Source organism: Lytechinus variegatus, chromosome 13 (genome assembly GCF_018143015.1).
Source record: "Lytechinus variegatus isolate NC3 chromosome 13, Lvar_3.0, whole genome shotgun sequence".
In the NCBI taxonomy this organism is placed as follows: Eukaryota; Metazoa; Echinodermata; class Echinoidea; order Temnopleuroida; family Toxopneustidae; genus Lytechinus; species Lytechinus variegatus.
In genome coordinates, this window is record NC_054752.1 from 29,442,944 (window position 1) to 29,467,533 (window position 24,590).

Here is a 24,590-nt window from a genome sequence, read left to right on the forward strand (position 1 = left end):
AAAGTTACAATACGCATAGAAGCCTGCTGGTTAAATGCGCAATGCTGCCCAAGGCCATGTGGGCTTGTGGGATTTTGCTTCTCGCTTTCAATATTTTTGCTCCCTTTTCATAGATCTCTGCAGGGAATCACTCTTGTTTTGTTCATATTTTTGCTAAATTCCGAGGCGTTGTACAACACAAATAGCGAATATTCTTATTCGTGCAATGGTGCGAGATTTTGCATTTGTTAAAAGAAAAAAAATGCTCTATTCAACTCGGCTAATGCCTCGTTGAATAGAGCATCTTTCTTTCACCTCATGCGAAATCTCGCACCATCGCACTCTTGCCCATTCGCTATTTGTATAATGTATTATGTGCTATGCAAGAATAGCACATTGTTCTTTAGTTGTATTTGTATCAAATTTTCTTCTCACACCATCTTGTGACTTACAGTCACTAATTTCAATGTTTTGAACCATTTTATTGAACAAAATGAAAAAAATATATTCTATCCGCTGTGAAAGTTGACAAGGCTTCTTTGCAGGAAAAGTTGCAGTCAACAACTCCAAAAATGCAATGTATCTTGACTCTCAACCAATCGGCATTGTGCATTTTGGATGCAGCATTGCCTTCAACAAGCCCCAGATCAGATATACCCCTTGATTCAATAATCAGTTTTGCCCAATCCCTGATTTTCTTCCACCACTATCCATCTCGTCTGATGATTGTTTTGACAAATCAAAACTTGTTTTCTTCTTTTCTCTAGTTGGTTAAAAATAGAATTCAACTGAATTGGGCCAAGTATTCCAAAATACTACTTGGTGTTGGTTATGCCTTCCCTTTGTCCAAAGTCATTTGGTGTAACTTCCAATCAGAAAGATTAATGGGGATTTGTAAGAAATATGCAATCGATTACAAGTCAATTTCAGCTCCAAAGAGCAGTCATGAATCTTGCATTTGATTGAAAGTTGCATTTGATTGATGATCTGCATCTTGAAATGTAGAGTAATGATTGATTTGCCACCGCTGAGTATTGATCGATCAGTTGCAAATGGTGCTTTCTTTTAAATACCAACTTGTGGCTAGAGAGCAAGTGGAGACTACATGTAGTGAACGGGTTTTGTGTATGTAATGATTAGACGAACAGGTGTTGTAGACAAAATTGGATTAGACATGGACCGAGACCAAACATTTCTTAGACAAACTGATTAGCCGAAAGTCATAATTTCCTGTGTATTGGGGAAAGAGGCAGGTTGGTGTCAAGGTATAGATTTATACAGACATTTGTGTAGCAGGGGAAATGTAATCAGTTCCTATCTTGTAAAACTTTTTTTCAAATAAAATGAATGCTTTTATAGAATTTATTTTGTTTTGTGATTGTAGATCTTTGAGAGGTTTGACAGCACTGAAGCATGGGGGGGGAGGGATAGGCAGGAGGGTGGGATGAAGAGGGTGGACAGAGAGAAGAGGAAGAGAGAAAGGGTGAGATGGACGGAGTGGGGAGAGGGGTGTTACAAAAAGAAGTCAAGAAGGACAAAGTGAGGGGATGGGCAAAAAGTTGAAGAGAGAGGAGGTGCGAAAGGAGGGGGGGGGGGGGAGAAAGAGGTGGAAAAGAGAGAGATGTTCTTTGCCTTTACTTTCCTCTCCACCTGTCTTTTGATACGCATCTCTTCAATTCTCATATTTCATGATAATCTTGCTTCAATTTCTAACAATTCCACTAATTGCTCTTCCCACTTCTACTTTTTCATTCCATTGGATTCATATTTTCCCCTCTCGCAATCGTCTCTCCTCTTTCAATTTCTCTTGTTCTTCTATATAAGTGGGCATTTCAAAAAGCTGTTCACTTTAAATTATTCACGGCCTTTAACAAACAACCAGTAACCTGTAATTTTGCTATTGAGACAACTTGGTTTCTGTGGTGTATCAACTCATAGGATTAAATTTCTTGAATGCCTTCAAAATTGTGACAAATATTAATACACTGGCATGAATTTTAATTCACGATGGATGTGAATCACAAACATTAATAATAATAATAGCGGCATATTTACCCAGGGTAGCCACTTCAGTTCCGAAAACTGTTCTCCCAGCGGGCCCTGCTATTATTACCCCGGCTTTAGCACGGCTACCTTGATCGGGCGCTCGAGCATTCGAGGAATTTCTTCCTACCGGGTACCCATTCACCTCACCTGGGTCGAGTGCAGCACAATGTGGATAAGTTCCTTGCTGAAGGAAATTACGCCATGGCTGGGATTCGAACCCACGACCCTCTGTTTCAAGGTCCGAAGACTAATCCACTTTAAGATTATGACATTAAGATTATGACTGCACAAAGGATCGAGTCACATAGTCATGCAGAACTTCTAACAGCTTTCTGAATCACCTTCCTGATAATGCAAGTATTTCTCACTCTACCCTTCCCTATCAATGCAGATTTCAATTTTCCCTCCACCTCCCAATATGTCTTTCTTTTATTCATATCATGATAATCCAAGATTCATACTCCTCTAAATTATTTTTTGTCTTCCTTTCATTTTTCTCATCCCACTCGACATCCCCCCCCCTCCCTTTCTCTCCAAGCTTGAACTGCTCTCTCAGTCTCTCTCACCATTCATACCCTTTCTCTTGGTTTCCCTCACATACAGGTACTTCACTATCAGATTATTCCAATTCCCTTCACTCTCAGTCTTTATGAAGGAGTGTTTTACTAGACCTTTCTTAGGTGGTATAATCAATCCTTTCACACAATAAAATACAGATTCACTAAGATTCATATAAACAGAAGGGGAGCATTTCATGGAGTGACTTGCTATCGGCCAATCTGATGAAAGGATTTCAGAAGCTTGTAACAGTTATCAATGAAAATAAATGACAAGATGCATTGAGATATGTTCCACAGATATTCTCACAAACTTTGCTCTCTTCCCTTAAATGAGACAAAAAGATATAAAAAAAAGTAATTCCCATCGTATAGAAATATGGCTATATTTATTAGACAAAATTTCTCAACCCATACAGAAAAGTTCAGCATTTTCCAGAGGGAATTCACTTTTCTCATTCTTCAACATCATCCCATCTAGCCTCAAAGCAAACTCACCCCAAGACAGCTAATATCGATCGTGCTATCATGCATCTCAAGTGCAAGAAGCAAATCTTCAGAGGTACTCCATTGAAGGCTGGAATGAGATGCATCAAATTAATTATTTTTCTGTGTGTGACAGAAGCTGTCCTGCAGGTGTACTACAATAGTCAATAGGCACTTTTCCATTACTGCGAAGAATGAAGACGACATATGAGATTAAGGTATTTTCGGAGCTCTGCGCATGCAACCTGACCCTACCAGGGTTGCGGCGATCAGCTCCGTGAAATTGTGTAATTTGAACGATCCATTTTCTTGATATTTTTAATTGTTGTCCGCACTCTGAGATTCATATTGGTATATGTTCTCACATAACGAAAAACGTTTTTAAGCATTCGAAGAGCAAGAGTGCAAATGTTGCACCCTCAAGTTGCCCCACAGGTTCGTGGTGTGATGCTACCCCTGATCCTCCGGCCAAGCATCGGCTCACGGCCCACTCACTTATCACGCTGGTATATGCTGTGGCCTGATACGTCGACTGAAATCAAAACTGTTTTTCATCCATGTACGAACGTGATACCGAACGAGCGGTAAAATCACTTCCTATCAACTAGCACTACATCGCAGTCGCAGAAAATCGAAAACTCCGTAATGAGAGAGAGGGAGTCATTCAGTCTGTAGTATTTCTGTGTTGGATTCTCAACTTGAAATCAAGAACAGGCAGTAGGGCGAAACATGCTACGGGATGCAATTCTTGGGTGTTTCACGGTCATATTTGTCAATGGCCGTCTTTTCAGCAATCGCAACGACACCACGACTTTAGCAAGTGTGAAGCATCTTTCACCAATGGTGAAGCTTCTACCAGATCACCTAGGTGATAGTCTGCTCTCTTTGTGATGCAAGGAGAATTCCTTAATTCTCACCACCAACAGCAACATCAGAATTGAAGTCTTTCCACAAGTGTCATGAATCCTCTATGGTTCTCTTCACAAATTTACTCTGGACAAACACCCTGGGTACAGAGAGTCCTTCTTTCTTGTTGACCGTCTCTCTGTGGACATACTCGTTGATGACCACATCAAAACCAGCCTTGATGAACAGATCTGACAGCAAATCTTGAGGAAAAAAAGCAGAAAATATAGAAAGAGGAAATATAGTTCAATATTAAACACACCCATGTATTAAATGCAGTGTGAGAAGGTGAAGCCTGCAGACAAGATAAGATGGAATGTGGACTAAAAATTGTAAAACATAATACATTTTTACTTATTGCCATAAAAGAAAAGAATAAGTACACTTAATAGCTTGGCAAAAAACATACAAGCTCTTATTATGTTACTTGCAAACACTCTTCTGATTGGTTCACATGTTTGAGCATTCAAGGAATTCCTTCCTACTGGGTACCCATTTAAAGGGATGGTCCGGGCTGAAAGTATGTATAGCTTAATAAATAGAGTAGAGCAAAATGCCTAAAATTTCATCAAAATCGGATAACAAATAACAAAGTTATTGAATTTTAAAGTTAAGCAATGTTTTGTGAAAAACAGTCATCATGAATATTCATTAGGTGGGCTGATGATGTCACATCCCCACTTGTTTTTTTTTGTATTTTATTATATGAAATTGGTTTATTCAATTTTTCCTCCAAGAATTAGAAAAATTGGATTGACAACTGATTTAGTGCATTATATTTTTATTGCTGCAACTTATTTCATCATAAGGGAGACATATTATTCACACAAGTATGAAATAATTATGATTTTATGTAATAACATAAGAAAAAAATCATCAGCTCACCTAATGAATATTCATGACAACTGTTTTCACAAAATATTGCTAAACTTTAAACTGCAATAACTTTATTATTTGTTTTCTGATTTTGATAAAATTTTCGGCATTTTGCTCAGAGAATTCTACTATATGTATTAAGATATAAATATTTTCAGCTTGGACCATCCCTTTAATACACCTTGGTGTAGACAGAATAAGAACGAATGAGTAGTGGGTAGGGGGAGTGGGGGGCAACTGTACCTGTAGAAAAGTAGTATGCTCTCGTCCCATCCTGCCTAACATAGAAGTTTTCACTGAGTTTGTGTCCCTTGCTGAACCTGAGCATGGCATGGTCATAGAGTCCATAGTCTCTGAACAACACCAGTCCACCTGGACATATCACCTGCGATAGCGAAAAGAAACCATTGCATGGGAGATTCTAATAACTATTGCAATCACTTCTAATAAACAATAAATTCTATTATGGAACATTTTCCAAGTTGAAATTTCCATGGAGGATTTGCTTACACCAAGAAAGAGTATCAGACATGGACTAGATTTCCACTTCTTTACATTGCCATTGCTGCAAATGGTAATAACATGTATATGTACATGTAGACATGGATCAGAGCCTCTTTAAATCTGAAAGACCTAAAATATTTTGTAAATAACATCTTCAACTCTGTTCATCAAATCACCAGTATAAATAGGCATTGCAAGAAAACTTATTTGCTATTTCAAATATCAATTGCTAAAATATTGTAGTTGCTGTATCAACTATCAATATTATCCAATTCTATTGGTGCATTCTGTAGGAAGAAGCAGATAAGTGATCAAAAATTTTCCAAGTGATGCAAACTAATGATTAATTTTCTCTGTCCTAAAAGCTAACTTCCAATTTATCTCTTGCAATACCCCCTTGTTCATTTCTTCTGTCATTGTTTGGGGGGAATTCTTGATGTTGCCATTATCTGTCAAAATTCTATCTTGTTGGGATATGCTTTATGCTAGCCACGTATTTAAAATATAGGAAAAGGAAATAATAGGAAGAGCATAGATAGATATCCCACTGTAATTTAGTAAACCTACATAAAATTAACTTTTTAACTGAATATTTTTTCTTTTCAATTGCCTTTAATAACAGTATTTACCCTATGTATATTTTCAATTGACTGTAGCATTTTGTCTGGATGGATCGCTGAGAGAACAAAGAACATGGTTGCCATGTCAACACTGGATGCAGCTATGTGTTTGGTCAGATCATCACATGTGACGTCACACTGGAATGCATTGATACGAGCTGGGTTAAACGACGAGTGCTCCTACATCATGGAATAAAAAAGAGAAAATATCACTGTGAGATTAATGGATGTGCAGTCCTGCAACCCTGAACAAAGACAAAGATATTCTAAAGGGAACGAGTTGACTCATCTGGTAAAGCGTCTACCTGTCAAACCAAATATCATGGGATTTTAGCTCATCTACATATAAGCTTAGGTTCATCCTAGAGGGATAACTGAATACTGCATTGTGTGCTAACCTGCCCATCCCAAGTTTCATAGATGCAGACTATATTAGATAGGAAAACACTCCATCCCTCAGACGGTACATTCAGGAGAGTCACCACCTTTGCATGTTGAGAACGCACTGCACTATCTGTATACGAGTAGTGGAAAAACCTGATGCCATGGTTAACCTGCACACCCATAATCAGACATAATCAGATATCATGTATGAAGAAATTCTAGTGATTCACACTTAAATTTTTTGCCTATCATGAAAAAAAAATGATTTTGATGATGATGGTGGTGAGGGTGATGATGATGGAAGTGGTGATATGACACTGATGATGGTGGTGATGGTGGTGATGATGGTGGTGGTGATGATGGTGATGATGGTGGTGATGATGATGGTGGTGATGGTAATGATGGTGGTGATGATGATGGTGGTGATGATGGTGGTGACGATGATGGTGGTGATGGTGATGATGGTGGTGATGGTGATGGTGGTGATGGTGATGATGGTGATGATGGTGGTGATGGTGATGATGGTGGCGATGGTGATGACGGAGGTGGTGATGACACTGATGATGATGGTGGTGAGGGTGACAATGATGATAATGGTAAATCGATGATGATGAGTTCATACCTTTACAAACTGCACAGCTCTTGGAGAGAAATCACAGCAATGAATGAAGATATCTGGACTAGCATTCATGAGGGGGTAAACTGTGTTGCCAACACCACATCCAACCTCTAATAGTGATTTTTGCTTTCCTTCCTGGTATGATAAATTACAAAGAAAGGAACAACACAATTTATTATTTAAAAAAAATCATATGAACCATCAATAACACTGAATGGGCAAGTCAACCCTGATATGAAGTGTGTGATAATTCAGAAAAATTAATCAACATAGAGGTTTGACGAAAATCCACCCAAAAGTAAGAGTTTCGGCTTTTTTACATTTCAATGTGAGCAGTTGCTCCTTGTGTCAGGTTATTAAATGTTAATTTTTTAGTGATTCAAGACGACTAGGTATTTTTTCTCATAATTTTTATTTGAGAAGTAAAGTTTTTTATTTTCAATTGAGTTGAATAATTTTCAAGTTATAAAAAACATCCTTCGAAATAAATTTTGACGTCTTCTAAAAAAAAAAAATCAAACTGTACTTACTTCACCCTCTGACATCAATTCCTCAAACTCTCTGGTTGTCCAGTGTCTATCCTTGAAGAAATTTGTAGAGTTCCTCTTGTAGAAGAGATCCCAGTTCTTTTTGGCTTCTATCTCTAGCTTATTCTGCTTGAAATCTGAGACACAAGTCTTATCTTCAGCAAGCCTTTGTTTCTCATTTTCTGTGAGTTCTCTTGGGTGGTTTGTAGCTATCCATGCATCTCCATCCTTTTCATTTTCCATCATTTTTTTACCTATACCAGACAAAGACAATGATTATTTTTTTCCTGAGTGAAGCTCTTGAATAAAGGTCATTCCAAACAATTCAACTATAAACACCAGTCAAGTTTCCAAAATAATTAGGGTCTACCGCCATGTACCGGTATATATTTTTTTCCCAAAACAAAACATGTCAGATTGCCATAGCCTAGTTCATAACATGTCAAGACAAAACATTCAGAAATGCCAAATTTGAGTAAAATTCAATTTTTCAAATTTGCTATAATAATTAACGCTTTTAGTGGGCATCATCATAAAAGCATAAAAAGACAAAGCTGCCTTCAAAGTGGATGTTGTTGTTTGGTCAATAACAGCGCTCTCATTAAAAATAGAATAGGATATAAAATGCGCACTGCACCAATCAAAATTATTTCTAAATCAAATTTTTAATTTATTGTACTATTTTCTGTAAATAAGGCCTTATATTTTAAGATTTGATAATTATAACTTTATAAGGCCTTTAATTAGATACTTCAGACAGGATAGTAATATGAGCACGAGCGCCCCGGCCCAGTCCCCCTTTGGTGATCAGCATAGAAGACGGCAGTGCCGCCCGCACTCCGGGCTGAGGCTATAACGAGGTGGCCGCTACAATGCCGCTAGCAGTATCGGGCTTCGCTTCGCGGATCGATGACGAACAACATGGTACATAAATCAAATTAACTAGTGACAGAAGAAAAACATAAGTAAGTGAATCAATGAGTAGTAATGTAATGGCAGCTCTCACTAATAAAATATGAAACGAGAAAAAAATGATTTGGTCGAGTTTTCTTACAGTTTTCCTGATATGTTTAGTGAGGATCCTTTTTGACTTGTCGAGCCTCTATCCCTTCTACAGCCACAGTATCTCCAAAGATGAAATTTAAAAAAAATCGCAAATAGCGGTGCTACGGGGGGCGGGTAGAGGAAGGCAAGCTAATGAATAAGAGAGAAAGAAAATTAAGAAGGAAAAGAAAAAAATAGTGTGAGTTGTGTAACTACCTTAGGCCATTTTGCACGCCCCACCCTATTACAATACCCAAATACGTACTTTATACCCCTAGAGAACATATGATATTATGGCCCTTTCCTAAATGATCTGTTTTGTAGTGTTTCACATTGTACAAACCTCTCTCGTCTGTGCATGCTTGCATCCAGTCTATGACCTCTGGATGCTCTGCTCTGCTTCCCGAAATTACCCGAATAACAAGCTCGCCCTTCTGCATGGGCTCACCCACACCCTCCTTTCCTGGCTGGTCTTACATGACCTTGCTTATTATTTCTTCAACTGATTGAATTGAGCATTTCACAAGCTTTTTATAAGCTTCTTATTTTAATCACAGAAATAAAGAAAATGTACTTTCAAATGTGCATAACTTTTGTGTCATCATAGAAGTCGAAGCTACTTTCAAAATATGAATTAAGGTAAAATACAGTAGTTGCAGCAATTATTTCATGAAAAAGTCTTTGAAATCAAGATTGTGTCAAAACATCATACATCTAGACAGGGGAATATCCATGATTTTCTGAGGGCCGGGCACATTTTCTCGAGGAAAAATTTGACAAGCTCCCCTCCAAAAGGTTTTTAACCCCAAAAAGACATTCGGCCACGAAAGGTTTGACAAGCAAAAAAAAAAAGGTCTTCACTTTTTAATGGGGGCGGGGAGGGGCACACTTCTGTTTTAACAGCATTTTCACATTACAAATTTTAATTGTGCTTCTCAAGGGGGGGGGGGGTGGCACAAGCCAGCTTTGTCTACCCCCCCCCCCCCCCCGATCCGCCAGTGCATCTACATCTGGTACATTCATGTAAACTAATCTTTGTAATATCATGAAATATTAGCTCAAAATCGATAACTCTGATGATCACCAACACAGAAAAGCATATATGGGACAACGTATTGATATTGCTTCCAAAAATACCCGACATTTGATGGAATTCTGTGCTTATTTCTCAGCAATTACACATTTTCTTTTAGAGCTATTTGACACACATTTTTATTTATACTTACAAACACTTTGGTGGTATTTTCATTGGATTCTGTTCGAACTCATTTTGAGATCGTTACTGCAACTGGTATTTATCTTTAAATTCAACTTGTGTGGAATTCACTGTCCTTTCTTATGAAGCAATAATCATATCATACAAAAAAAAGAGAAAACAAAAGTGCCATACCTGTTTTCCTCTTCAATAAGTATTTATTGATGTCCAAATTTGCTTGCAGATGTAGAGATTTTGATACACAACAAACAGTAATTAGAAACAAAGTCATCCTTTTTAATGAAGGCACTTTAACAAGTGACACATTCATACTGTAACAACTTAATGACATTTGATGTTAGTGCTAGCGGCCGGAAATCATTTGGTTCAGAAGCATGGTTTATAATAGGGATTGGATTAATTGTGAAGGTTTTCCACAATTTGGGGATAACCCCTTTCCTTTATGTAAAGAAACTGAGAGGTTTTACCTTTCCATCCAATATATATCACCCAAAACATACATACATGCACTTCAATGAGAAAAATGTTTCCTCTCATCAAGAACCAGTGAAAACTAATTAAATTTATATTATGTGACTGACATTTATTAACTAATATTGTGGAGCAACTGTAGGATGCCACAGCCACTGAAATCAAATTTCATGGATTCTTGTCAACACTTCATCAATTGTTTCTCCCATGTTTCTGTTGCTTAGTATCAAAACTAAGTTAATGTCAGGGGAGTTACCAAGCTTTCTTTTTAACTTTTGTGGATTACATTCATTCAAATGCACCTTCACAAGAACTTTTATGAACTGCCCCAAAATCCCAATATCCCCCCCCCTCATATCAGAAGTGAATTTTACACTGTACATATAGTACTAAGTAAATTTAAAGAATTTGTTTACATTTAATTTCCAATGTATGACATGCATTCAATAATAATAAAGCATACCTTCACAGGCAGTACAGATTGATATATTAAAAATGTCAATTAATCAATATCAAGATTCACTAAAATGTCAAAAATGAAATTTAGACAAAATATATTTACATGATTTCAAACAAGGAAATAAATAGAATAATGAATGTGTTTAATTTACAATGAATCATGATCAAAACTTAAAATCAAACCAAGCTCAATTGCACAGAAAATTATATATAATGTACAGGAAAGTTTGTACCAACATTGGTCTCATGATCGCTTGCACAAATAAAATAGCAAATTCAATTGCTAATCATAGCTTCAAACTGTGGTCTTTATCAGGACTATGTACATAATTCATTTACTTATTTTTGCTTACTTTTTTATTTGTTACTTTTCTGTTGCTTTTTTCTATTTATAATACAATGAAAAACAGATATGTTCTGCATATTTTCTGACATGATAAACGTTGAATTACCATTCCATTTGCAGGAAGTAAATAAACATACATCACTTTGTTTCTGGTTAAAGTGGATAATAAAAGTGTATCCATACAAAGATCATTCTGAACAGGTCGAAAAGCAAGTAAAAGTTTGCAATCATTTCACAAATTGCCTGAGCTTATTTTTTTCAGATATCATTAGACACCCAGAATCAATATTTTGTTCAAGGAAGAGGCACACTATTATGTTCCATTGTCAGGTCTTACATTTACAACCCTAAATTTCAATTCCAGAGAATTACAATTTCTGAAGCTAAAGAATTTGCCTTTCCTAAGACCCTCAACTTTGCCAAATTTACCTTTCTGCATCACGACACATTGTGGTAGAGAACCTCTTTGGCAATGCTCACAAGATATTGGCCAAAATGCAATTTTATATGTTTGTCATTTTGAATCCAAAGTGATTCAGCACCCCAGTTTATAACTTAATAAACAAATTTTGACATGATTATCCCAAAGGATTAAATATCAGCCTCTGCTACATGTAGCTGTTACCTGGCTCTAGGCTGTCTAGAATTGAGCTATGGAAGTCGATGATTAATTCTTTGTGACTGACTCTGGACATTGAATCTGCACAGGAAGCTCTCAATTTCACTCTTAGATCAAAGACTATTTACAGGTTCAAAACATAGGTTGTCTGGATTGAGGGTATCATATACATAATGATGACATTTGAAGAATAATATTTGGAATGTCCTTGATATTAAACGATCTGTTGCAGAGTGTGTTGGCCAAAAACTGTCCAAGGTAAAGGTTTCCAGACACATACTCCCTCTTCTCTATTTTTATTCCATGATTAAAGTGTTTCAATTAGTCTACTATAGATTCTGTGAATTGTCTGCTGATAAAGAACAGCCAAGCTTCTTCTGCTCTCTATCTCAGATCAGCAAGCAAGGCTTTGGTGCAGGGTCCCTTTTCATAAAGACTGTTATAATAACTAATGCACAATTTTTATAACAGGTTTACTATCAACCAATCACAATGGATTTCAGTAGCTTTTCACTAACTGAAAATTTGTAAATATAAAAAGTTTTTTTGAAACAGGCCCCTGTTCTATAAAACAATTAGGCCCACAAGAGATGCCAGGCTCAAGGCTTTCAGGAATGCAGCGAAGATAGTTATTGACTTAGCATTCTTTTAATTGGCCTGGACATGGAATCATCAGCTCACTAAGACCTGTCATTCTCCTTCAGTGATCAGCTAGGAAGTGCTTGGTCCAAGCCCCTCTTAATTCAAAACAGGAGATGCTGTCTGGCTCGAGGCTGTCCAGAATGCACTGATGATGACTGCTTCAGACCAGTCCCTTTTCTGTTGGAATTGTGGCATTTCTGCAGTGGTAGGAAGGGTAAGATTAATCATCGAATGGATGAATTAAAGAGATATTTGGTGTTACATATATCTTATTGAGACAATAATTTTTTTTTTACTCCAAATCATCTTCATACACATGTATTACAGTGTATATATGAATCAAAACTTTTAACAGTCTGCAAAGCTTAGATGATTCCTGGCTTAACAAAATGCTTGCATTTGCAATGAATGATGAAGGTAGCTGGAAAGGTGACTGACTTTGTGATACTAGGAAAACATTAAGGGGAACAGAACCTTGATAGGCAATTCCATAATAAGGCCAATTAGTGGTGTTCTAATCCTATTGCATATAAGCAGGGAACTAGCATCATATGCCAATCAAATTATCTAAGCTCTTATGACACCATCTGAATGTTTGTCACATTTTGCTTAAAGGTATATTAATGTTTGTGTTATACAGGGTTTAGGACATAACTAAGATATAATCAAGTTTAATATCACATAAGAGAGAGTGGTGGAATGAAGGATGTATAGGATTTATGACCATGACAATTTCAAGCACTTTTGTTGCCTGTAGAAATTGAGCATCATTCAATCGGCCACACACAAACTATAGGATGGGGCTCATTTGAATCACACCACATAGATAACATTAGGTCCCTGTAACACAAACGGTATTGATTAATCGCTAATTTGAAAGAGCAATTCTGATTGGTTCCTAGTCAGCCTACTGAGCAAAATGCACACGCAACAATGATCCTGATAGGCCATTTCATTTAGCGACTTATTGCTAACCTTTGTATATGGGGTCCAGATTGAACTGCACATACCTTTGAGAGGATAGTCTTTGCCTTACATCGAGGTCGGCTGGGACTTGACAACTCTTCAATGTTTATTATCAAATCCTCATGCCAGTGAAGACGAGAGTGATCTGAAAAAAATATGACAAAAATAAAAAAGTGTATAATAGAATCATTGAAGTCTGTGGGCAAGACTACACTGAGTGTGGTTTAATTCTGAATGACTGAGCCAATCAGGAGCTCTTAAAAATAAAGCTTTGTGCATGATTTATACAGTTGAAAAGTATGATAAATTGTACACAATGATCAAGTGTTAAAAATTGACCCTATGTTCATGCGCTAACCTGTCTGTTTTGGGTCGCTAGCGATCAGATAATTCCAAGTACCTCTGTTATTAGTTCTTGTTCTTGCAAAATCAGTAAAACCTCACACATCTTCAAAATATGTGCATAGAATTATTAGACAAGTGGAATGCCTCTGGCCGTCTCACCTGCATCACGCGGTTCAATATAGCAGCAGTGCTGACTTTGAATACTACTCTAACTCGCACAAGATGTTCAGTGATACATGGTTACTCTTATGTCCACTTTTTATGAACTAGACCAATAAACTTACAGAGATATGATGGTTATTCAACAAAAAACCCCAACATGGCCAAAGTTCATTGACCTTACATGACCTTTGACCTTGATCATGTGACCTGAAACTCGAACAGGATGTTCAGTGTTACTTGATTACTCTTATGTACAAGTTTCATGAATCAGATCCATAAACTTTCAAAGTTATGATGGTAATTCAACAGATACACCCAATTCGGCCAAAGTTCATTGACCTTTGACCTTGGTCATGTGACCTGAAACGCACACAGGATGTTCAGTGATACTTGATTACTCTAATGTCCAAGTTTAATGAACTAGACCAATAAACTTTCAAAGTTATGATGGTAATTCAACAGATACCCCCGATTCAGCCAAAGTTCATTGACCCTAAATGACCTTTGACCTTAATCATGAGACCTGAAACTTGCACAAAATTTTCAGTGATGCTTGATTACTATTATGTCCAAGTTTCATGAATCAGATCCATAAACTTTCAAAGTTATGATGGGAATTCAACAGATATCCCCAATTCGGCCAAAGTTCATTGACCCTAAATGACCTTTGACCTTGGTCATGTGACGTGAAACTCATGCAGGATGTTCAGTGATACTTGATTAACCTTATGTCCAAGTTTCATGAACTAGGTCCATATATTTTCTAAGTTATGATGACATTTCAAAAACTTAACCTCAGGTTAAGATTTCGATGTTGATTCCTCCAACATGGTCTAAGTTCATTGACCCTAAATGACCTTTACCTTGGTCATGTGACATGAAACTCTAATAGGATGTTCAGTAATACTTGATTAACCTTATGGCCAAGTTTCATTAACTAGGTCCATATACTTTCTAAGTTATGACGTCATTTCAAAAACTTAACCTCAGGTTAAGATTTGATGTTGACGCCGCCGCCGCCGTCGGAAAAGCGGCGCCTATAGTCTCACTTTGCTTCGCAGGTGAGACAAAAACTGTAAACACACAAAAAATAATCAGACTGTGGTTGAAACTGTGGTTGTTTTGTTTTTGTTTGTGTGTGTGTGTGCCATTTTGTTTCTTTTCCTTTTTTTTTTGCTGTCTTGTCCTGTTCTGTTTTGTTTTTTGTTTGTGTGTGTGCCGTTTTTGTTTTTGTCTTTGTTTTGTTTTTAGTATTCGTCCTCTCTTGTCCAAGTGATTGTCTGTTCAAACACTCCTGAACTTAGGTTTTTTTTTTATTTATACAGCAGGGGCACGATATAACATTTTCTCTGTTAATTGTAACTTAGTTAGTAAACATAAAAAGCTTGACCCCACTGGTATTCTTTTTCATTGTACAAACCTTTTTAATTTACAAATTGAATTTCATTGATCAAAGATATACTTTAACTATTTATTGCAGGGAACCCATACTAACAAGCTTTGGTTTCCAGTGGGTTCCCTTTTTTCATTTCTGTGTTATGCTTTACATTGTAACTTTTGTTAAATTTGGAATGAAAAAGAATAAATGCAATCAATCATGCAATCAATCAAAAAAAAACAAACACAAACAACACTTTAAAGTGTTTAGCAAGAATCTTCAATCTTGAAGGAGGCAGACATAACCAGAAGATTCCCTGACAAATATTCTGAACTTTGGTTTAATTTGAACTATGGTCTAAAGTTGTGTTTTAACTATGGATAGCCAATTGTGACAGGTACCTCTAACAGTGCAAGTTCATTTTGCCAGCTCATTTGAAACTCAAATCATTCATAACTGACAGGGAGTAATTACTGAAATAGTTCTTTTCATCATTAAAACATGAGGAAAAAGCCAAGTAAAAATAGGAAAATGTAACTGCAATTTTGACATTTTGGCTTCCCATAAGTCTAGCCCATACTTCAATAGACCATAGTTTATGTTAAACCAGAGTTCATGTTAAATACAGACCCATGTATTTCAAGAGCTATACCTACCTCTGTGGTGGATATCTTGTTGACAGGGAGACTGTGTATGGTCTGACGCAGTATGCTGACTATTCCTAATGGTATGCAGCTTGGTCACCACCTCCAATTCACGTTCAGTCTAATATAAATTGTAAATGAGCAACAATCACTTGCAATATCATATTATCATGATTTATATGTTCTGGTGGATGTTTCATAAAGCTGTCTGTAAGTTACGAGCGACTTAAGAACAACTGGTGAACCTATCTTTGAAACTAAATCAACACCAATGGAAATCTGGTGGGTAAATATACAAGAAAGGATCACCAGTCATTCATTAAGATAAATTCCTGTAACTAATGAACAGCTTTCTGAAACACCCATCTTTTCTGCTCTAAGGTTGTGTTTCAAGTCAATTAAAAGATACAACCAATCATAGAGTTAAACCTTCAAACTTTCTTTAACAATTCAAATGATTGCCTTTTAAAGTTGGCATTTTTTTTAGACCAAAATATGCAAAAATGTGTCATATAATGTATTTGTTCTACGTAGAACTGATTTCTGTGGATCCAAAAAAATCTGTTGTTGAATAAAACTTTTCTCAATGTCCAAGCAGTAGATCCACATCTAACTTAGATCTGATAACTCGTATAATGACACATCTGGGGCCGGAAACAAGAAGCTTAGTGACTGATCATACAGTTGATTTCTACACTCAATTGCACATGGTGATCAATGAAATAAACTTTAAAAATATGCCCTACTATAAAGCGACAAGCTTTGTGTTACAGGGTCCCCCTGAACTCACCAGTGTAAGGGCGGCAGGACCGTCACACCCTTGGGCTGGTAACCGATCAAACATTGGAGTCATCCCTCTGGCCATGTTACTCTGTAGAGCAGCCGCATTCTCAAGCTTCATGTTGAAGCACTGTAACAAGAGTTAATGACATCAAGAGTTCAATGAGATCCAGAGAGATAATACGCAGGGTCTATGATAATTAGAGCAACAACTTAACCACTTGACTGCGTAGCACTAGCACGTAATATTACATGCTGGGCGAGCGTACGATCTGTGCGAGGCACGTAATATTACGTGCTTGACCTATCTTCTGTTTGAGGCGTCAGCACCGCGCTGTTAATACCCCTACGATGAAAACAGCTTGTGTATATCAAATTTCAGACTATTGACACCAGATGGCACTATTCCACAAAAGTTATCGAAACTTTTGCAGTGATTTATAAATGTTTGCATTCACTTTGCCATAGTGAAAGTGTACGACGCTCAGTTCAAAATGGCGGCTCGCAGTGGAGAAGTGAATCAGAAGGATTTTGACAAAACTTTTGACGATAGGAGTGATAAATTTAGTGAAAGATCTGGGTCAGAAGGGGAGGATGATTTTTTTAATGGATATTGGAAATAGTGATGAGGAAAGTGATGTGATTATTTCGAATTTTTTCCCCCAAGTTGCTGTTGGTTGTAGTCCAAAATATATCTAACTTGTTAGTCCCATTCAGCAGCACCAGGGGGGTCACTGCGCATTACAGCCTATAGCAGTCAAGTGGTTAAATCTAAACGATAAATCTTTGTACTGTATGTAGAAAAAGAGTACATGAAAACACGGACAAAATTTTACCCTCTCTCTACCTTTCCCCACACCCCAAGGTCCCATTAAACTTAAATGTAAAGTAGCCCTTCTTACATGGAAGAAAACTACATTTTTAAAAAAGGGCAAAGATGTAACAATTATTGAAGAATGAAGATCACATTGAGCAAATCTTATTTTATTTACTTTACATACCGTAAGTCAAATTATAGGCCAGTAAAGAATAATATGCAAGGTAGAATTCCCAAACTGGATAAGACTTATAAATTTAATATGCTTCACAGCCTGAATATATATTGACCAGGCTTTGAATGGAGTTTGACCCCCATAGTATCTGTAGGTTTTGATTGTAACAGTGTACTACTCACCTTCTCATTATCTTCTTTTATTCGCTGCTGAAGTTCCTGCTTCTCTGCTCTCAGGCGGGCCAAGAGGGCTCTCTTCTCGTCAATCAACCGCTGACGACTAGCAGCAGAGGGTGACCCAGGACACGTCGGCCTGTTGGAAACTTGGAGAACTCTAGGTGATGCTGCCTGCTGCACATCAACTGGTGGAAAATTCAGGAACTGCTTGTTACCGAGAGCAGACACTCCTGGTGAAGAGATAGAGGATAGTACCTGAAACTTGGCAGAAGGGTCAGAAGATGCCTGTAGTGTGTTCGATTGATGAACTGGATTGACATTTTCCTTATGCAGCATGTTTGCTGAAGAAGTGCAGACACCTTGCTCACTGTCAGTTGCTTGGCATGAATTTTTGACATCTGATGGTTGCTGAAACTGTGGGACTGATCCTGGGGTGGCCAGCAAGTCCTGATTCTGGGTAAACCCTCTGGCTGCTTGAGAGGCAGACAGGACATCCCCTTTCATCGCTGGTTTTCCAAAGGCAGAGTTCCCATGGTAAAAAGAAGATGGAACAGAATTTTCATCCACTGAACAGTGATTTGTTTGACGGGCCACATCCATTCCTGCTTGTAAATTGTCCATTCCCTCAACCTTATACGTAGGTACATGTACAGGAATGAGATTAATGTTGTCAGCACAAACTGGCTGCTGCATTTGGACTCTTTGTACAGTTGTTGGAATTAACAATGGGCTTGAATAAATAATGGTGCTCTGTCCAGAAGGCAAACATGGGGTTGGTTTCAATAGTATAGTTGGTTTCATTTCTGGCAAGGAAGAGGATTTGACTTGATCAGTTGGCATTGGCTGGTGTTGGGATGCTGCTGCAGAATCCATTTTATCAGTTCCTTCATCTTCCAATGGCTCATCAAGGTCATCTTTAGAAGACTGCTTTGGACTAACACCTCCAGATTTGTCACAACTGCTTAATTTTGTTTCCTCTGGTTGCAATAACGAGAATGATACCAAGTTGGCATCCTTACTTGCTCCTTGCTCCATGCCCACAGTCTCAGTGTCAGTTGAATCATCCCTAGTTGCACTCTCTGCAGCATTGAAAAGCTCCACACTGCAAGAACAGTAACCCTCACTCATCACTGCAGCTTCTGCTTGCGGGGACACAGTGACCAGACTAAATGGTGGTGCATTCACACTGACATCTGATTCTGAATTCCTAACATTCTTCATACTGGGTAATGGTGTATGGTGTGTGAACGGGCCCGTGATACTTGCTGAATCCTCTTTTGAAATTTCTCCATTCTTTGTACCAGGAGAGCCAATGTCACTTTCTAGTTCTACAGGGAAGATGCTCTGTGATGACATCAAAGGTGGCAAATCAACAAAACAACTTCCCTCACTACCATCAAGATGAAGGACATCATCATGAACCATTTCCAGTGAACTTTTAACTTCAGCCAAGTCTTCCTCTTCCCCCTCTTTGTCCTCTTCCTTCTCTTTACCACACTTGCTTCGGAACCCAGGCTTGAAAACTTCTGTCTTTCTTCGCATCTTCCTGGATTTTAGTTTCTCCTTATCAGTCATAGGTCCAAAGAAGATTTCTTCATCTTCATCATCCAGCTCGTCTATCAGCAATCTGTAAATAATTTGAAGAATATATTACTTCATTTAAATTTTTGTAAAGCTTGTATTTTCTAAAACACTACAGCTTTATAATATTTTTCCATATTAATCTAGTTCATACAAATAATGAATAGATTAATAAATCAACAACTGTACACCAAAATGACAAAATGGAAAAAGGGGGATATTGGAAAATTTAGATTGAGAAGATAATATATGCATGTACAGGGATGCAGTGTTGAAAAAGGGAAAGATGTGTGAATACAATATTGAACAGTGTAAAGTCAAAGAGATCATGAAATTAAATAGATTGGACAATTCAATGAATTACAATTAAAACCCAAAGTCCCAAACAAGGTGTCAATTAAATCACTGTCATTCATGTTGGTTGTTCCGCTGAACTCTGCTGGCTCCACTAGAGTCACCGAAGTTCTAACTCGATCTGTACACAGGGACTCAATGGCCATTTATGTATTAAAAAAGTTCAGATAAACCAGAAAGTGGCAGCTGGCAGGTGCGCGACAGCCGAAGTAAGTTACTGGGTTTTTTTCCAGTTTTAAGTTGATTTTTTTTCCAGTTTTGGTGCATTTTTGGCCAAAACGGATCTTTATTTTGGACAAGTTCTTTAAATATATATTTCATGAAATAAAGACAAAAATCGATAAGTCCTGACGGGGGGATTAACCCCCTAATGGTGGCTGCACAATAGTGAGCCGTCTACTACAAGGAGAAATGAAATTAAAAAAATAATGTTGAAAAACTCATCAAAACAGACAGCCGCCAGCTCATGCAACGGTCTATACAAAATTGTAACATAAAATATCTAACCAATAAACGTATGGTAGGGTGTCCTAAAGCTGCGAGGGTCCTAAAGCTACGCACCACTCATTGCGCATGCAGTTTTTATGGCAAATGCGCACTCTGTGTGCGGAACTGTGACTGCAGAGTGGCGAACGATTCCTATTCAAATTTTTCTACAGAGGCTGCAGCTAGTAAATCGCTAAATGCAGAGAAAACCAACAACTGTTTGCAATTTCGGAGTTATATTCACTTTAATTTCATTTTATCCTATAATAATTAGAATATACTTTAGAAATTGAGGCACAAGAAATACTAGTTTTTGCATGATAAATTGAGTGCGTAGCTTTAGGACCCCTTTCTACATCGGGCGGCAAAGTCAAGAGGTGTTCGGAAAAAAAAACTGTGGGATTTTCTTATTAGTGAGTTTTGCGATATTTTCTTCTCTTGGTTACTTAAAAAATGATCTTCAGATTTCAGAATGTTTGCCACAAATTAGTGAAAACTGAAATATAATTTGTTGATATTAAAATTGAGACAGTTTTTATTGTTTGAAAACAAAGTGCGTAGCTTTACTTAGGTCCCGGCCCCCATCATACATATTTTCTTGTTTCAGTAAAAACTTGTAAAACTATTTAGAGCCAATAACAATTTGTCAGGGGGGGGGCGGGGCACATGCCTACATCATGATTTGCCAACTGTCAGCTGGGCATCGCAAGGCAGCCTTACGCCAGCGGATATCATCGCCGGTGGGACAGGCCTGGCGCCGGGTCACAACCACTCACCGTTCTGCTGCTAGTTTTGGTTCGCCGAGTTCAACTTCAAGCTCGGCAGTCGAGCCGAGAAGCACGGAAGCGTTCGTGTTCATGGTGTTCTCCAATTGCGAACCCGACATCAACTTCTGCTCATGTACAGCCATCGTAATTGTTCCTTTCAATGGAAATGCGAAAGTTGTTTCAGCTCAACATTTTGCCAATTTGCGGCAAATATGCTGCAGAATTGCTGCTGATGTGTGAAACACGAATTTAAATCTCGCGCATTAATTATGCGACCGCATCAACATGTCAAAGGTCATAAATTTGATAAACGTATTTCCAGACGTTTAATACAAAGATCGTCCAATGCGCACGCATACACAGGAATTGCTGGATGACACGTACCGTGAAAATCCTGGTAGAAAATCTAATTGTTGCTAAGCGTTGCTGCTGCATACATTTACTGCATTGATTGTCGATCTGCATGGGCTGAGACTGGGTTAAAATTACTTTAAGTTTTGACCAAGATCTGTTGCTAAATGATAATGCAAGAGGATTTCGTGTTTTGTTTCATATTCGAAGGCGATCGTTGATAATCAGGGCAGTATGTTTGTTGTACCAGTATAGTGAGGCCGGAGCTCAGCTCAGTCATATTCACTTCAGTCAAGCCGGTCATTTGCAACGCGAGAATGGTGAGAGTCTATGTGAAGTATATGGACGCGTCGGCGCGGGGCATGCGAGGAGTAACGTACAGCCACAGCCAGGCACAGGGGCCCACTGCATGAAAGGGTCTTTAAAGTTTGGCTTAGCTTTGCAAAGACCGTCTTTCGTGTCGTTCATTTTTTATGATGCCATGTGAAACACGGCACTGAAACGAATACTAAGTAAATGAACTATCACCAAACGTACATATTTTACTCGTCGATCATCCGCTACCATAATCATATATAGGGTAGCGCACCCATTATTCGGTCACGATCCAGAATTCGGTCAAGCAGCTGTTTGAACAGCTGTGAGAAACTCATGAATAATTCATAAGCTTCGAAACTTGCACAAATCAGACACCAGTACAAGACACCCACACAGTTCAAACAGGGACGTAAGGACACCTACTTAAACTTCTCCAAAATCACCTAGAAATTCGCCGGTGACGCCGAGCTTCTCAACTTCCGGGTTCCGTTAGCAGGTGAGTTAAGACGCATAGCCATTTGTAGACGTTTATGGTACTATAAATATGTGTTCTTGTGGAATGAATTTGGTACGAGTGTGTAGAGGAGAGTTGAGATGTTCACTCTGTCGCAGCAAAATCGCAAATGGCGGGTTCAGGCGAGCGCAAGAAGACTTCATACGTCTACCTTGCCTTGAGAGGGCGCTAGTCCACTATTCGGTCAGGCAACATTGAGTGCTTTGCCAGCGCAATTGCTTAAAACTTGCCGGCAAAGACGCTTCGTTATTTGCCGACAAGGGAAGCAATTTTTCTTATTTCTTTTTAAAATATATCTCATTCAATATTTTCAAATACATCTTCGATTTTTAAATGGATGCTATTTCCTACTAATTTAGATATAGAATATAACAGATCATTTGTTCATGGTATAAAAAAATAAGGGATGATGGCCGAATGCAATGCTTTGGGGTGACGAATGTGATAAAAAGATAATGTTGATTCCACAAACGCTCAATATAAGAGTTTCATTTTCTCAAGTTTTAAATATTGGGGGCCTAGTTTATTCTAATGATTATGTTATGGTTAAGTGATGAACTATCATTCTTAAAATTTAAATTCGCTGTTGCTATAGGCAATGGAATTATCAGTTGTCTCTGGCCTACCATTTTTATTGTGAATAAGTTGGCGATGTTACTCAGTTCACCCACAGTTGTGAGAGTAGTTTCTTTTTTCATGTGCGCCTCGGAATAGAATATTTCTAGATAGATGGAGCCATATAAATGCCTATTTTTATTATTATTAATATAGACTTTCAATTTTCATATAAACATGGATAAAAGTACAATTATTTATTTTTTAAAAAATGTATTCTGTATTAAAACCAAATTAAGCCCGATTATGGTAAATATATATATATTTCTAAAAGTGTAATTTAATAAAACCCCATACTTAAATCCTCATCATCTCTAATGAGAGCCTTTTGATTCCCTGGCCCATTTATTTATTTTAAAAATCAATATTTAATCACTTTTCTTGTATTTCATGAAGGTTGCAAAAATGCCGAGGAATAAATACAGGACTTATAATCAAGAACAAGTGGATGAGGCGGTCACACGTATCCGCATGGATAAAATGTCGATCAGAAAAGCCGCAGAAACGTATGGGATCCCAAAGTCAACGCTTATAGATAAAGTAAGTATGGTCTGTATACCAAAATGAAAGTGACAAAAAAAAACTCTTTGTGTTCTAATAAGGAAACTTAAAATATGTAAAATCTCCAAGCCAACATTTATATATAAAGTAAAGAGGGTCTACATACCAAAGTGAAAATTACACACAAAAAACACTTTTTGTGTTCTAATAATGAAACTTAAAATATGTGAAAGTCGCTCCTATAAATTATCACTTCTTTTAATCTAATTTAGGTTCTGCTAATAAAAGATATATTTTCTCCTTACCTGTATCTCCTCAGGTCGCTGGAAAGACACCAATCAAATCTACCCAAGGGCCGTGCCCATACCTCAACTTTGCTGAGGAAGCAAAAATCGCCAAATGGGCCCAGGAGATGTCGAGAATAGGGTTTGGTGTGAACAGGCTAGAGTTGCAGCAGGTAATCCAAAAACAATTTGAGTACATCTGTTGCTTTTCCTTTTCGTCAACAGTTCTACTATTTCATTTTTTTGTAATATTTTGTTCTCTTATTTATTTAATATTGATTTAATTTTCTGTTGTAGTTTTTCCTGTTCCTGTGATTGTAAATATTAGGAAGTTAAATAAATGAACCGAACTGACTCGAATACTCGTTTCCCCTTGTAGTATTGCTTTGATAGTCCAGAGTATGACTAATGAGGGAGAAACATACAAAGAGTAAAATGTTTATATGGGAGACGGAGAGAGATGAGAAGGTTGAAAAGAAGTGAGAAAGAAGAAAGGAGAAAAAATACTAAAGCACATGAAAATAAATAATGAGAAGCAAAAACAGAGTCAAAGAAATAGAAGAGTAGGCCTGGATCATCATCCGAGGTGAAGAGCAGATGTGGTAAGTAATTTTGGCGATGAAGGGAGGAGAGATGGGCAATGTCATCAGGTGAGATGTTTATGTATTTCACTAATTATAACCAAAATATCAATATTCACAAAAAAGCGTTTGTTCGAAATTAACATTTCCAAGAAAGCATTGTTTTCTTTTGTTGGTGTTCCTTGCCCGTTGCAACATATTTATATCTGAAGTTCTCTATACTTTCATAACATTACAATCATTAAGGTTTTACGAGGATTCCACTATGTATAAGAAAGATAATATTTCTGACGATATTGATAATGATTGACACAATAAAAGTACTGATGATTATGACAATAATGACAGTTATGATAATGATTATGATACTTTTGATGATATTTATGAAAATGACGATAAAGATTACAATGAAATCAATTTTCAGTTTGTATTTCAACGTAGATGCCCTACTACCTGAGCCAACACACACGAGTCTTAAAGTCATTAGGTATAGC

General features: G+C 37.5%; 3 protein-coding genes across 4 annotated transcripts in view; 1 reads left to right on the forward strand and 2 right to left on the reverse strand.

Moving 5' to 3' along the window:
* Positions 1 to 2,682: 2,682 nt before the first annotated feature.
* LOC121426425 (tRNA N(3)-methylcytidine methyltransferase METTL6-like) lies at positions 2,683 to 8,603 on the reverse strand. The gene is made up of 6 exons (XM_041622725.1): positions 8,559 to 8,603; positions 7,508 to 7,758; positions 6,981 to 7,112; positions 5,984 to 6,154; positions 5,094 to 5,235; positions 2,683 to 4,177 (listed from the first exon to the last, which is right to left on the reverse strand). The coding sequence occupies exons 2-6, from the start codon at positions 7,748 to 7,750 to the stop codon at positions 4,026 to 4,028; spliced, it is 840 nt and encodes a 279-aa protein (XP_041478659.1). The 5' UTR covers positions 7,751 to 7,758; positions 8,559 to 8,603; the 3' UTR covers positions 2,683 to 4,025.
* A 2,705-nt stretch (positions 8,604 to 11,308) lies between these two features.
* Positions 11,309 to 21,220, reverse strand: LOC121426424. Its single transcript, XM_041622724.1, has 6 exons — positions 20,942 to 21,220; positions 17,751 to 19,371; positions 16,587 to 16,706; positions 15,809 to 15,917; positions 13,312 to 13,412; positions 11,309 to 12,498 (listed from the first exon to the last, which is right to left on the reverse strand). The coding sequence occupies exons 1-6, from the start codon at positions 21,073 to 21,075 to the stop codon at positions 12,403 to 12,405; spliced, it is 2,181 nt and encodes a 726-aa protein (XP_041478658.1). The 5' UTR covers positions 21,076 to 21,220; the 3' UTR covers positions 11,309 to 12,402.
* A 129-nt stretch (positions 21,221 to 21,349) lies between these two features.
* LOC121426423 (tubulin polyglutamylase TTLL4-like) overlaps positions 21,350 to 24,590 on the forward strand; it is a 31,062-nt gene continuing 27,821 nt past the window's right edge. The window contains exon 1 of one of the 2 annotated variants that reach the window (XM_041622722.1): positions 21,350 to 21,603. The gene's annotated coding sequence lies outside the window, so the exon portion shown is untranslated. The remainder of the gene's footprint in view (positions 21,604 to 24,590) is intronic. The other variant, XM_041622723.1, reaches the window with a different exon arrangement.